The 15,048-nt window shown below is 38.3% G+C and overlaps 1 protein-coding gene across 5 annotated transcripts in view; it reads right to left on the bottom strand.

Annotated features, from left to right (window-relative positions):
- The window catches only part of COL4A6 (collagen type IV alpha 6 chain), a 188,711-nt gene that overhangs the window by 67,728 nt on the left and 105,935 nt on the right, over positions 1-15,048 (bottom strand). For all 5 annotated transcript variants that reach the window (XM_072123984.1, XM_072123983.1, XM_072123981.1 and 2 more), the window contains exon 4: positions 14,755-14,838. In XM_072123984.1, the coding sequence (XP_071980085.1) occupies positions 14,755-14,838 (84 nt within the window). The remainder of the gene's footprint in view (positions 1-14,754; positions 14,839-15,048) is intronic.

Raw genomic sequence — 15,048 nt, 5'->3', positions numbered from 1 at the left:
CCACCCCCTAGTACTCAAAGCAGTAGACTTCAGACAAATTGTTATAGCATAAACATGATTTACAACATCCATACTCATCCATGTTCAATGTATTCCTCAGTTGGGCAGGTCACCTACAGCCACAGAACTAACATTCCTCAAATAATATTAATAGACCCTTAAGCTATAGAAAAAACAATGGAGGAAGATTGTTGAAAGTCAGACTGCTCCACAAGTTTAAACAGGTCACTCTGCCTAAAAAAGATACTCAATTTCCTTTGTGTTTTACTGAGGAATACACCTGCAAGGTCTAAAAAAAAACTCCCATGATTTTTGAAGTTCGGATCACATTTAAATTTTGCAAGTTGTTCCAGGGTGATCCTGAAATGCAAACTTTTATAAAGTAAATGTTTAGATACTTGAAAGAAGAATGTTTTTCCATGTAAGTGGAGTGATGACATTGCAGCTGGAGGGATTTCTTGCTGTGGCATATCATCTGAAATGTTAATCCAGCCATAATACATAGGGTAGAATGTGTATAGAATTTGTATTGAATGGGTTTATTTGAGTCAAAGGATTATTATTTTTGCACATATTTGTCATTACTATTCAATGTATAGGAAAATGTAATTATTTCATGGACATACCATGCTGTTTACATTGGGAATAAGGAGCATAGGAGATTGGATTTAGGCATTGTAAGAAAGTTTGTAGGCCATTTTCTAAGACCAAAACAACATAAAGAGTTTCTATGTTCTCTCTGTGTTTGAGCAGGTTTCCTCCGGGTCCTCCGCTTCCCTCTCACACTCCAAAACACACTGGTAGGTTGATTAGACGACTGTGAGCCCTATTGGGGACAGGGACCGATTTGGCAAGTTCTGTGCAGCGCTGCGTAATCTGTGTGCGCTATATAAATAAAGGAATTATTATTATAATAATATTATAACATAATGGGGGGGTGTATATCAGGATTTCTATTCCACAAAAGTGGAGTAGAAGACCTGAAATTATAGCAAATGCTAGCATGTCAATAGCACTTGTAATGATTTCCGTTGGGGTGTGGGATTCCTGTCCCCGTGTCGGCCCTGCACTTAGCCAGGTAGGACTTAAACCTCTTGATAAATCCGGTGGGGCTGTCCTAAGCTGGCCCACGAGTACTGGCATTTGGTAAATAACCACCAATTAGTTTAAATGCAACCTTATATATTCAAGTTTATGTTCAAATGTTCCTCTAAGGTTACAAACACAAAAGGTTAAGATCACCCACAGTCACCTACTCTATATCATGAGAGAGGTCTCATTGCTTGACCACTGAGTATTGTTTCAAAATGATGTTTATAAATGTGTGGCTATACCTGGTAGTATGTCCACCCTGCTCTGATCAACTGGGATGTCCCCGGCTGTAGTACCAGGAACACCCACACTTGCATACAGGTGTGAAGGTGCCTTCTCATCGCCATGCTACAGCTTATAAGTGATTCCTAAAATATTTTGCTTAGTTATTTGGAAAGCAGGCAAGTTATATAAAAAGAAATGACTGGCATGAGTAAAAATAATCATGAAAAGCTCTCATCTCCTCATAAATAATGTACCATTGCATTCCAAAACAGCCTGCCAAGAAGTACCCTGCCTATAAAATGAGGCTAGTTATAAGAGAGATATAGTTTATTAAATAAGACAACAGGTCACTTCATGTTATCTGCATCACAAATGCAAATATAAGAAATTAAATTAACTAATACCCGCAATGAAGGTATATGAAGTGGGGGTCAATGCACAGCATGGCCACTCATTGATGTCACTTTATAACAGACTAGGGTGATATCACATGCTCTTTAAATATTGCAATGGTTATAATTGTTCTCATTGGATAGTGAAAGCTTTGTAGGGCATTCACACTTTTTGGGGGGATTCAACACTTAGCACCTCCTGTTACTGCTAGCAGCTGGTACGATCTAATATGATTTTTATGTAAAGAAAATAGATGTTGTTCAAACACTTATGACACTTATGAAGCCCCTTGCTGGGTAAGGGATATTACCTAAGGAAGCTTTTAGTAAGAATCAGCAGCTTCTGATGCAAGCCACTGTGCCACCAAGGTACATCGTCATATGAATAATCAACAATTAATAAAACGTTTGTCATTGATCCTTTGTTACTCTAATATCATAAAGATATCTGGGTGATATATATGGGTCTTACATCATCACATCATCATAACTTATTAAAGGATCATCCCAAGCTATTCATGCAGTCAGCTAACCCCAATGTTCAACATAGCCAAAATATCTGTAACTATACAAATGTTTTCTTAGCATAAAGTCTTTTCTTGGAAGCTCTAAAACCTTTTACCCCTCTGGGACACTCTTTAGTTAACTAATTTATTAGTCCCTAGAGAGAAAAGTAAATATACCCTTTCTTTAATAATGTACCATATTATACACTAGGCTCCTAAAACTCAAACATATAAGCTGTAATAAAATATATCAAACCTGGCGAATGAGAATAAGTAAATGTCACACTGCACATGACTTGCATTCCTCCCATTCAATAACTATATACTTAGAAATCTACAAGAAAGTGAAAAGGAAAATAATGAAATACAATAAAGCTAGTCTAGTTGAGTTGACCTCACACAAATATGCATGGTCTTTCTCCAGTTGTTGCCCAGACATGCTAGCTAGTGTCTGTCCTGAAAAATCAGTATGTGAGGGTAAATCAAACACCATGTGGATCAAAAATATGCTCTGAGGTATTTGAGAGTGCAAAAAAATCTTGCGTACTTGTCTTGCCTAGAGCTTGAAGATTCCTGAAGAAAATTGAAGTGTATGCCATTATCAGGTAGGGTGTTCAGTCCTTAGACAAAGATTTGCTGAACACTAAAAATGCTCTTTTTCTCATGTATGGGAGGAATGTCACCTATTTCCTTGAAAAGCATTAGAATCGCAGGAAATAAAATGACTTGTCGTTGAGTAGGTTCACTTCTGATAAGACTCTATACTTACAAATAAAAGGTAATACTGATAGAAAAACATAACTGTCTGAAGAGGTTTTCTTAATCTTAAGATGTCTGAACTTTGAGTCTTGTATGGAGTATTGCTACTCCCTAGAGCAGAATCAGTCCAGGGGCATAACTTGTAGATTTTGGGCCCTAACCTAGATTGTACATAGCCTATCACCCTACCTTTATTATAATGGTGTTTACCTACTTGGTGCACTCAGGTACCAGGAGGATCATCTACTCTAAACCAAGGACACTAACATTCTGCTATGTGCCCTCTGATTTGATTTCCTTAAAAGGGATCTCTGAACAGTTGCTTTCTTCAACATGGTCAAGTTTGGACTACACACGGTCAAACGTGGAGCTGGGCTGAAACGAAGCAGCCATGTTTTTCAAAACCTTGACAACCCCTTTACACCCTTCTAATAACTCCAGTTTGCTTTTGACAGGGAGATATTACCATTCAGCCAATCACTAGCCATAGTGGTGACCTACCTAAGCCACTGATTGGGTCAATAGGGATCTACCCATTCAGCACTAGAGCCAGGGTGCAGAGATTTTGAGTTGAAGACTTGCTTTTACCTTTACTTTTTTTTTTGCCCATTCTCAACCATTTGTAAGTGTAAGGCAGTGTGAACAAGGCCACCGTTATAAATTACAAATATGAAATATTAATATAATATGAAATACCCTCAAATTTATAAAAGCTAGTTATCAATGTAAAAACTGTCAGTTCAATGGTTAAAAAAATTAGTTTTAGCATAAATACCAAAGGATAGTTAGCAAGATAAGGCTTGTAATGATACCCTAAAGAGATCATAGTAGCTTGGGAAGGGAACCTTGTAAGCAGATACAGGTTACGTCTTGACACAGTCATGCAAAACACTGGGTAAAAATCACAATGAACGAATTTCATTCAATTGCGGTTGTTTACATAGCATCAGTCTATTCTTGCTGGGAATTACACTGAATGCCTAATGATGCCTGTACTGAAGATATCGATTTGAAAGGAACAAAAGCTTTTCATAAACACTTAAATGCTACATCAGACTATTACAGGTTAACAAAGAAAATCCAAGAAAGACAAACTGTAAATAGAAAATCATAAATGTATCATACTCTTACACTCTCCTTATTGTCAGGAGACAAGATGGCCATTGACCATGGAAACTATATTTGTATAGCATGCAGGTTTCTAGCTTTGTTTTCTACCTATTTTAATCAAGGAATGGTGGTTTAGTGCCAGCGCTATAAAAACTGACAGAGAATGAAGTCATCCCATCAGTCTGCCTACTTTGGGTGTAGTCATGTAGAATTATTTTACAGGGCACATGACTAAGTGGGATTTTTGTGCCTCTGATTAAAATTCTACAGAGCAAAACTTGAACTTAAGCTCCAAATCCACTTGGTAAATGGAAAATATATTTCACGGATATAGACAATCAGGGTGATCCTGTAGGCGATCAGGGAGATCTCAGAGACTCTACAAATGCATATAGTGAGGTCATAGCACAATATTAGTGTATAAATGATAATAAGATACTGAACAACTGTGCAATAAATCCACATCTTATTAAAAAATAATTATTAAAAGGATACGTAAACCTTGGAGATAAAAGATATCAACTCTATATACAGGCGGTCCCCTACTTAAGAACACCTGACTTACAGACGACCCCTAGTTACAAATGGACCTCTGGTTATTGGTAATTTACTGTACTTTAGCCCTAGACTACAATTAACAGCTATAACAGTTATCACAGGTGTCTGTAATTAAGAGTTATTGTTAATCTTGGTTCTTATGACAACCCAACATTTTTAAAATCCAATTGTCACAGAGACCAAAAAAATTTTGACTGGGTTTACAATACTAAAGTATACAGTTCCGACTTACATACAAATTCAACTTAAGAACAAACTTACAGAACCTATCTTGTATGTAACCCGGGGACTGCATGTATATCACATCGCACAGTCACTAGTCTCATATAGAAATCTCAAAGACACATAACCCCATAGACATCCTATAACCACAACCACAACATGAGATGATGCACTGAACTTGGAGGCCATGTCCTCTCTGCATCAAATGCTATTTTACGTATAAATAAAATGTAAGATTTTTCCATATTTTGGTCACAGATTTTATGCTGATTTTACGCTTATGATTTTACGCTTTACAGATTTTACGCTTATGATGCAGTACACTTCTTCTCCAGAACTTTACTTTATATATGACCAGTTTAGTTTCCCTTTAAGTATCAATAATAGTCTAATAAGAGGTAAAATACCAGGCGCCATGGGTCAACAAAACAACAGAAACCTATTGTTAACATAGATATGTGTCTGTATGGTTCTATATTCTGTGATATGTATATGTCTGTTTTTGTATCTTATATAAATGAAAAGTTACAATTAGATGACATACCAAATTAGGGCCCAGAAATCCAGCAGGAAATAATTATTAATTTTGTACCATATAATATTGTCATGTGGTAAAAATTGGGAGGCCTCTACCTATCAAAGAAAGTGCTATTTCTGTTTCCTTAGAGGTACATATTTGGAAACTGCTTAAAGGGCATATACCACCAGGATGAAGGACTGTAAACCAAGCACATTTATATACTGGTGTGTTCCCCCTTATGACCTTGTTCTTAAGAGAAAAAGTCTGTAAAAAATTATGCAAATGAGCCAAAGGGCCTCCAGGCTCCAGTAACACCAATGTTACTGCATAATTTTAAATGCCTTTAAAAAAAAACAAACAGAGCATAAGAACCTAAAAGAAGAGTGGATCCTGGCATTGTAAGTGTGCTTGGTTTACAATCCTTCATCCTGGTGGTAGATGTCCTTTAACTGATTGTTAAAAACAATGAGGAAAATTTATGAATTGGCTTATTGACGGAATTGAGTTGTAATTTGTGCAACTGTGTTAATATAACTCAATTTATAAAAGGACTTAGAATGTTTTTGGACAATTTCATGACTAGTAAAACAAACTGGCTGTGGAGTCTGAAAGACGAAAAAGGGACACATGTCAAAATTATGCTAATGCAACAGAATTTTGGTTAATTTTTTTAGTGTAAAAAAATTTGATTTGATTTGACATGATACCTGAGGGCCCCAGGCATGCTTTGTGTGGGTTATTATTTTAATGTCCTACAAAGAAATAGGAAATCTAGGTGTCGCCTATATACTGAATTCATCAGACAATAACAACCCTCCCAGACTGCAGGGTCTAGCACTGTAGCATTCCCTCCAGTCACAAAGATCTCAATCACTTTCATTTAGTTTTATTGTGATGTATTTACCTGTCAACAAGCGCAGTTAAGAGGCAGATAAGAAAGCTGCAGATCACAGAAAGTGCACAACTCATCAATGACCTCTTCAGAAAAGTTTTACAAACAAATGATGCAGATGATATGTAGAGCCCTGGCATTCAGCTGACCTCATAAGTCATTAAATGAGCGGCAGATCCACCTGGTGTTTTAACACAAGCAGAATGTTATAACCTCAAAGATTAGAATCAGAACAATGTGCACGCTTGTAGTACAGATGGGAGGACGCTGATCTGTTATCTTGGTCAGCTGCTGAGATTACCACTCTCATCACTGTCATCATTGAATATGTCTTTTTAATGTTCATGGGCTATAAACTAGGAAATATGCAAATATGTTTTCCAAGATGGGATAAGGAAAATATTGCCTTTTAGCTACCTTGGCTTTATGATTAATGTTAAGGGAGAATGCATTATTTCCTTCTCCCATTCTGAAAAAGGTATTTGCATATTTCCTAGAATCCTCTAGTTGAGCATCAGACGGCCGCGCATGAAAGTTCTGCTCCATTAATCTCTATGGAGCTGATAGAAATTGCCGAGCGCCACACTCACAGATCTCCATCAGCTCCATAGAGATTAATGGGGCAGAATGGTCATGCACGGCCGTCTGCTCCATTAGTTTGAGGCGCAGCGAGGGGTCCGACTGAGCACTGAAACCCCCACTGATACCGTGGATGGGGCCTAACATTCCTTTGTGGGAAAATCCCTGTAATAAATGTTTATCAAGTGATTCAGCATTCCCACTACTTACTTTAGTGTCTGCAAACTCAACATGGATCTTTTTTTACATGTCTAAGCACTGATGAATAGGAGGGGCTGAAGCAGGAGAGTTATGACTCTCCCCTCCCTGTGTCTGTCAGTGAGAGAAAGAGGCACAGTGGGTGACACCATTAGGACAAACTAAAGGAGTCAGAAACAGGAAGTTGTGGATTTGTAAAGCGCTGGGGAATTTGATGGCACTATATAAATAAAGATTATTATTATTAGTATTATTATATGCAGTATATAAGAAAAGGAAAGGCATACATATACATAGAGAGACATGTCTAATGGGAGAGATTTATTGCATCATATGAACTTCTGAACTTCATTAAAATCAATTAGAAAATAATTTCATAAGTTTCAAAGCATAAGTTGTAAGTTTTTCACTCACAGCAAACATCTAGGCAATTAATAGCCTTCAGAAGCTCAAAATTATAAAAAGAAAAGAAATGTAAAAGTTGGAAAAAACCTAATCTAAATCACTGACTATAAACTGAGCTTAGTATATTGTGGCCTGCTACTTTTTAATTAACCTCTAACAATTCTATTTTTACTATTTTTTTGTCATGTGTATTTCTCAATCACAATTTTGATTTTGTCTGTGACTGTAACTTCTCTTTACTTATCACATTCCCCATCATGTCTAGATGTTTTGTAACCAGAATGCATATCCAGAACCACTTAACTTTTTCTCTTGTTTAAACACTGTTGTAACCTATGCAGTGAACTGTTCTTGCAGGAGACCACCCAGTAGGTTGAAGCATTTCCTTTGTTAACATGTAAAGAGTACAATTGAAGAACACACTTGGTAAAATGCTTGCATCTAAGTGCATTTATTACCTTGGATCATCTTTTCCTGTATCAAGAGTATTTGCAATAACCAGTGGTGAAAATGTGATATAATGTAGACGTGGTGAGGACAGACTAGTTTATCTTTTGTATTTGTGATAGGCGTTAACTTAGACACACCCGTATGACAATTCTCTCTGTGATATCTGAAGTGGTCTCAATGACATTTACACCCTTTAGCCCCTTTCATACTGCCCGGATATACGTCCCCATAGATAGTTATGGTGCCTGGCGGCGGTACGGTGACCACACACATATGGCACTGTACCATACAATGCATGGTAAGGAGATAGAGCATGCCTAAGGCTACTTTCACATTGCTGTGTGCTTACTTGGCCGTAGCCAAGACGAGCACATGGCAGCGCGATGGAAAGGAGGGGTTAGTGCTGCTCACTCCTCCCTTCTCCATGCACAGCGCACAGCTGTTAACACAGGAAAAGATTAAGCATGTTCTATCTTTTTCCCGTGCACGCTACGGTACAATACCACACGCATGTGGTCACTGCACTGCAGCCGAACACCATAACCGCCTATGGGGACTTATATTCGGCAAGGCCTTAGATGTCTTTCATCCGCTGGTGTATATATGCCTATAGTTATGATAAGTAGGTTTACAACAGGATAATTGGTCACTAGAATACAACAACAGAATATGAGGTCTCTATTACAGTGTATTATGTGGAGTGCAGACGTAGTACAATTAAAAAAAATTAATAAATAAAAGGACCTAAAAAGTCTACACAAGGATAAAAAAAGAGTATAAAAATATGTTTTTTTTCACCAACACAGAAAGTGTGGTTAGTAGCCATGGTAAATTCACATCAAAATGTGCACGGTTCAGCTGTAATTGGCCAGGTGGCATCCAGCCGCTATGTGTACACCCCGCCTAAATGATTCATTATCACTTATTTCTCATCAGGTTTAAGACAATTAGAGTAATAACAGGAGAACGTAACTTTCAAAGTAATTCTAGAACACTTTGACAGAACATGGACAGACCCTATTATAACTCAAAAGGGTCTGCTGGGCAAGGTCCAGTGTTCGTGCTCAGAACATCTGTCACTGTATAAACAGAAGTCAAACTATCTTGCCAAATTAAAACCCGAATTATATTTTTTTGCAATGTAGGTGTAACTCCCTGAATTTAATCATATATTCAACCGTATAAGTAACAGATATAGTTAATATGTTCTGCATTCAGGGACATATGTATTAACTCTACATTTTTTATACAATTATATCTTAATATCTTAGTCTATATTTTCGAAATTTTAATTCTCCACACTACTACTTAAAAAACTGTCCCCACTAAAAAACAGTTCTAAAACTGCCTACACAGGAGCATTTTTGGACTGCATTCTCTGTGGTCTTTCTTTGTGGCTTGTGTATCATTTATGTGTTAGGTCCACTCAAATACAGGAAAGAATTGGACAGACTCAGTCGGCTCACACACAGCTTTGTGTTTGAGCTCATAGAAAAGCTTTTGTCTGTGTTTTATCAATTGGATAAAAAACTGATAAATTCTATGTTTCTGCTTGAGGCCTAACATTAGATTAGGAAGTGTGACTGCTAACTGAGTCAAAAAGAATAATGACATATATAGGGAATAAAGGCATCATACAGTATATAAATAGTGTTCAGTTTTTTGCCTAATTTTCAATTGTTGAAGCTTTACTCTACCCATACATTTACAACAAACTCTAGTGAATTGACTGCTCAAGAAACTATTTGCAAAAGTTTTAAATGAGTTGTCTCAGATAACTTCCTTCTTTCTATATGCCCTACTGGTATAAGTAAATATGACGAGGTAAGGAGGATTTCCAAATGGGACATCATTCTATGAGCCAGAGATATGAAGTAACACCTCTAGTTCAGGTAGATCTGGTCCAATCATGTATTACAAGGATGGCAATTCATGTAATATTTTGAACAGAACAGAAATTAAGCAGTATTTGATACTTCATGAAAAATGTAGGGAATTTTCAGGCAGTGTTCATAGTATCATAGTAAATAAGGTTAGAAAAAGACAAGCCCCATCAAGCCCCACCCATTTAGTTATACAATGTTGATCCAGAAGAAGGCAAAAACTATTTAAGGCTGGTACCAAATGGCCCAAAGCAGAGAAAACTTCCTTCCCGACCCCTAATATGGTGGTCAGAATAAATCCCTGGATCAATAGGAACTATTTACAAAAGGTTTTATTTCTATACAATGTAATATTATTTTAAGTGTGCTCCAAGTTGTTTTCTCCTGTTCATATGACTGATTACTTTGTCATTCGCGGTCAAACTGAGTAAGACCAAACAAAGATAATGGTGAAGAGTAGATTTCCTGGTCTGGGTTTCCATGTACATACGGTACATGTAGGTCACCAGTTGGGCATTGCTGTCTATACTTTCCTCTCTTCATTCTTCTGTTAGGCCCCTTCCACACTAGCGAGTGTGATGCGATGAACTCGCATCACACTCGCAACGCAAGCTGCCGGGAACGCACGGCCCGAACCCTGCACCGCGGGAGTGAACTGACATGCTGAGTTCACTCCCGCGGTGCAGCGTTCGGGCCGTGCGTTCCCGGCAGCTTGCGTTGCGAGTGTGATGCGAGTTCATCGCATCACACTCGCTAGTGTGGAAGGGGCCTTACTGTTTGTAGTAAAGTGGTACCTATGGCTCTGCAACCTCATCAACTTTATAAGACCATATTTACCAGCCTACAAAATGCATTTGCTTTATAATGAAACCAATAACTTCCCTCTCATAAAATTACAATGGAGAATGAGGTTAATTGTCGCTTATAACTTCTCTTCTTCTCTTCATCTAAATGCAGACTTCTGTAACATGAAACAAATTCCTTTCATTTTTTGTATGGAATGGTAAATCTTTAAGCTCAGACTAGTGTACAAGCATTTGCTGTTAAGTAGATTAAGGGGATTTTAAAGGGGTGAATCTCTGTGGGATATACAATAGCCCAATGAAGAGATAATAAATGAATACAAACATGGAGACTCGTATATGGAGAGTCAAAAAAGTACAGTGTAATATTGATTTATCCAAAATATGTTTCCCATGAGATAAAATTAGACTAGTTCTTTTGGATCTTCCTCCAATTTCGCAGCAGATTAGGCTAACCAGGCATCTGGATATCTATATAAGATGAAGTGAAGTCAACCTTAACCCCAAAACAACTGCCCATACATGTCAGAAACTATTATTCAAGGGTGCTGCTTTAAGTAGTGGGAACATGAAAGTACAGTTGTCAGTGACAGCCAGGGGCTCTGCAGAGAAAGCAGTACTGATTCTGTATGAATGTGTAATTATAGTGCCCCCAAAGGGCTATTCATTACCTGACATAAGAAAAAACGAAAAAAGTTGAAAGAAAAGGATGCTGATCACATGATGTTATTATTACAACTATAAAGGTAAACATATTAAACAATGAAAAGGCTTGTTTTTAATTAAGGTATAAAGGGGTTAAATGCATTTTTGTAACAAAGCACAAAATAACATGCCTTCAAATGTAAGAAAAAATGATGAAAACACAAACATGGAGAAGTTAATATGGTCCCCAAATTGCCTAACGTGATGATGAAGAGGCACTTTCTGTTCTCAGATTGACTGTGAAAACAGACCAAATCTTTGTGACATCCCAACAAAAGGGATGCCAACAGCTTTTAGTGTAATGTCAACACTTCTCAAGCCAGTCCAAACAGCCATGCCAAGGCATGAGAGAGGAGCAGAAGACAGATATGTGAGCTCCTGGTCTGTCCATGTTATGGTCAGCAGCTGTGAGAGAGCTTTGATTTAGACTTAAGCTACCATTACCATTATTCTCAAGTCATAGAAAAATATTATCAGCTCACTTGACGCCCATTAAGATGCCATGCTGCCTTCATTAATGTGATCTTTCAGCAAAATGGCAGGAATTGGACACAGAGCAGATGTTCCACATATCTCTTTACTTAGCAATCTTTTCCTTTTCTGTGGAGATGCCAAGCGGGACTTACCACCCTAACATACCTTAAAGCTGATGAATGGCAAAGGCTCTACAAAAGGGGAACATGAACTTATGGCATTGAGTGTGTCACATCCTAATTTTTTGGATTTACTTTCTCAGTTGTTGAGCCTTTTACTTCTTTGGGAATAATTTTGTCCATTAATGTGCCGTTAAAGTGGCTTAGCATTAATGGAATAAATACTCTCATGAATATGAGATAACTGTCAGCCAAACAATTGTCACCAACCAGACATTTCTCCAACTCCATACACATCGGCTGAATGCAATTGTGACATAATGGAGAATTCTGGGTCCAGACACCTGCAGCTGTCGCTCGTCTTTGAGGGAAAAAGGAATTAGGCAATTGAATTCCACCTTGCCTGATCCTTAATTCTCCTGATTTCTGCCATTTGGGGACCATTGTGAGGCTCTATACAGATTTAAATATTGGAAGACATAGGACGAATTTCTATTACTGTATATACCTGGGTATAAGCAGAGTTTTCAGCATAATTTTTTTACTGAAAAACCTCCCTTAGCTTATAAGGCAGTATATAATAAAATAAACTTAGTACTTAGTACTCTCTTGCACTTACCTCTGGCGACCTCTTCTCCCAGCATCTCCTCCTTTGGTCTTTCCCGACAGTGCAGGCATATGCACGTCTACGTGCTATGCCCTTGTACACACTATGACGTCATAAGTGTGGGCACAGGCAGAGCGCTTATACGTGCATCTGCCTGTTCTGCCAGAAAGCTGAATGTCAGAAGAGGAAACGTGGGAAGAAGAGGTAATGGGAGGTGAGTACTGGAGGGCAATTTTGTATTCTTTTCATTAATATGGTTGCCTGCTGTGGACATTTTATTAACGTGAGGGGGGCTGCTGTGAACATGTCATTAGTGGGTGGACTGCTGCTGGACATTTCATTAATTGAGGTGGCTTAGGCTTATAAACAAGTCGGGGGCACAGACTCGGGAAGTGTGGATCATCTTATTTTAAGTGCGCCTTTTACATACAGCGTGCAACACAATTCTGTTGAGTTGCTGTATTAAATGTGTTGCAAACACCAACTAAGCACTAACATGCCCCTTTACATGCACATTTTTTCTGTCTTGTCAGACACAGTGCAGCTGCGACACAATATCTGCGCAAACACTTCCTAAATACCTGTGCAAGACATTATATTCAGTGCAAAGTCAGACAGAAATCTGGCACAGTCAGAATAATAAATCTGGGTCAATAGGTTTTCCCAGTTTTTTTGTGCTAAAATTAGGTGCCTCGGCATATAGTCGAGGCACCTTGTACCATGTGAGAAAACCCACTAAAATTTAGAGCCTGATGACTTTAAGAAAAATGGCAGCTACAAGGTTAATTTTTCTCTTTTCTGTGGACTCTTTCTCCATATTGTATAGCATGAACTAGATGTATGCAGCGTAGTAAATACGGCTCACAACACCCTGGAACTGAGTCTACCCCATTAAGGAATCATTTATACTCCACAATAATATGTTTTTTTTTGTTTCTATAATTAGTCTATTATAATCTTTGGTCAGTATTAACTAAGTATCAATTCTAATATTTATCCTATTGTGCTTCCAAAAAGATGGAGTAAGGGACCCCAGACAAAGGCTTTTTGAGACAAAATGCTTGTCGGGGATGGAGTCATCCTGGACATTGGAGCCATTGCAAAAATAAATATGGGTAAGGTCTCTATGTTTATTGGGTGTTAAAAACCGCACCAGAATTAGTATGCTGTGTAACCAGTTACACTCACATGAGATTATGGGGCACTTACCCATCCGGAGGAGTTTACAGAAAGTGCTTTGTACAATGATAATGCACTCTGCCGCAATTCACTAAGATCGTGCGCCCGATTTCCTGCATGTGTCGCTTCCCCGCTCAGGTCCACCGGAGTTCACCTTCTTAGTCCAGGTGCATGTAAGTGCATTATTTTGCGACACAATTTGAAAGTTAAATCCTGCACTCAGTCCGAATCCGTCGGATCGTCTGACAGGACACCCCCAGATTTCTGTTGCATGAAAACCAGCGCAGCTGCGCCACAATCTGATCGCGTGCGACACAATCCACAGTTAAATACCTGTCACTGCCGTGAAAAACTCGAAAACTTGGGAATGTCCAACAAAAGTGCGTCCACAATATGGCAGCACCACCTAACTTATAATGGTAACAATACACTCCTTTCCTCCCCTTGTTTAGTTTACCTCCATGTGACTCCTCAGTTTGTGTCCCACCTACTGTGATTTGTATTTCTTAATAAACTGTATATTTATTCAGAATTTTAAAATAATGTGCATTGCAAATAATAAAGATTCATGATAACGAGGACACCCCGACTTTAATGGATGCCCTAGAACAGACACAGGCCCTAGATGTATGTACATTTCATTTTAATCTTTCTGCTATATAATTATGAAAACAACAATATCATTTACAGACTAAGGACCAGCAAAGCCAACATTTTGACAGTCATTGCTGGTAAATGAACATACCCATGATTAAGAAGTCATATAATACTAAACTCATAGACTCTTGTTAGTGACCTATAGCTCAAGCAGCAGTGTTACACATTACTAGTGGAAAACCTGCTGGACCATTTGTTCAGCTGCATGACAGCTACAAAGAGGGTGAAAGAGCCAATGTCTTTCAGGCCCCCAGTTAGGTCAGGAGACCACATGGTCTCACAGATGTTCTCCATCCTTGTACAGATGCATGATGTTACTAGATTCTTGTTTCTCCAGATGTACTTTGTGAAAAAAATTAAGAGATAAGAGTTAGCTGCAAATGTTTCCGTCCAATGTGGAAGGAAAAAAAAAAACTTACCCGTGCTCCTTTCTCTGGATAGCATTTGCAGCCCCCGCTGCAATCTCGTCCCGCACATGGCCCCTGATAGTTCTTCTTTCCTCCCTGTGAAAGGAAAACATAAATATGAGATCATTTATGGCTCCCACAAACCCTGCATAAATAGATTAGCATTCACATTAATAACTGTTTCTCTTCACCCGGACATTGATGTCCTGATCTGTAATCACCTCTGACAAGTGTTTGGTAACATATGACATAGGGTTATATAGAATGCAGCCTCCCAAGAAGAGCCTTTGTGGAATGTTTACTTCT

This window comes from Engystomops pustulosus, chromosome 9 (assembly GCF_040894005.1).
Source record: "Engystomops pustulosus chromosome 9, aEngPut4.maternal, whole genome shotgun sequence".
Lineage (NCBI taxonomy): Eukaryota > Metazoa > Chordata > Amphibia > Anura > Leptodactylidae > Engystomops > Engystomops pustulosus.
Note: the sequence above shows the minus strand (reverse complement) of the source record. Positions and strands in the feature narration are given on the sequence as shown.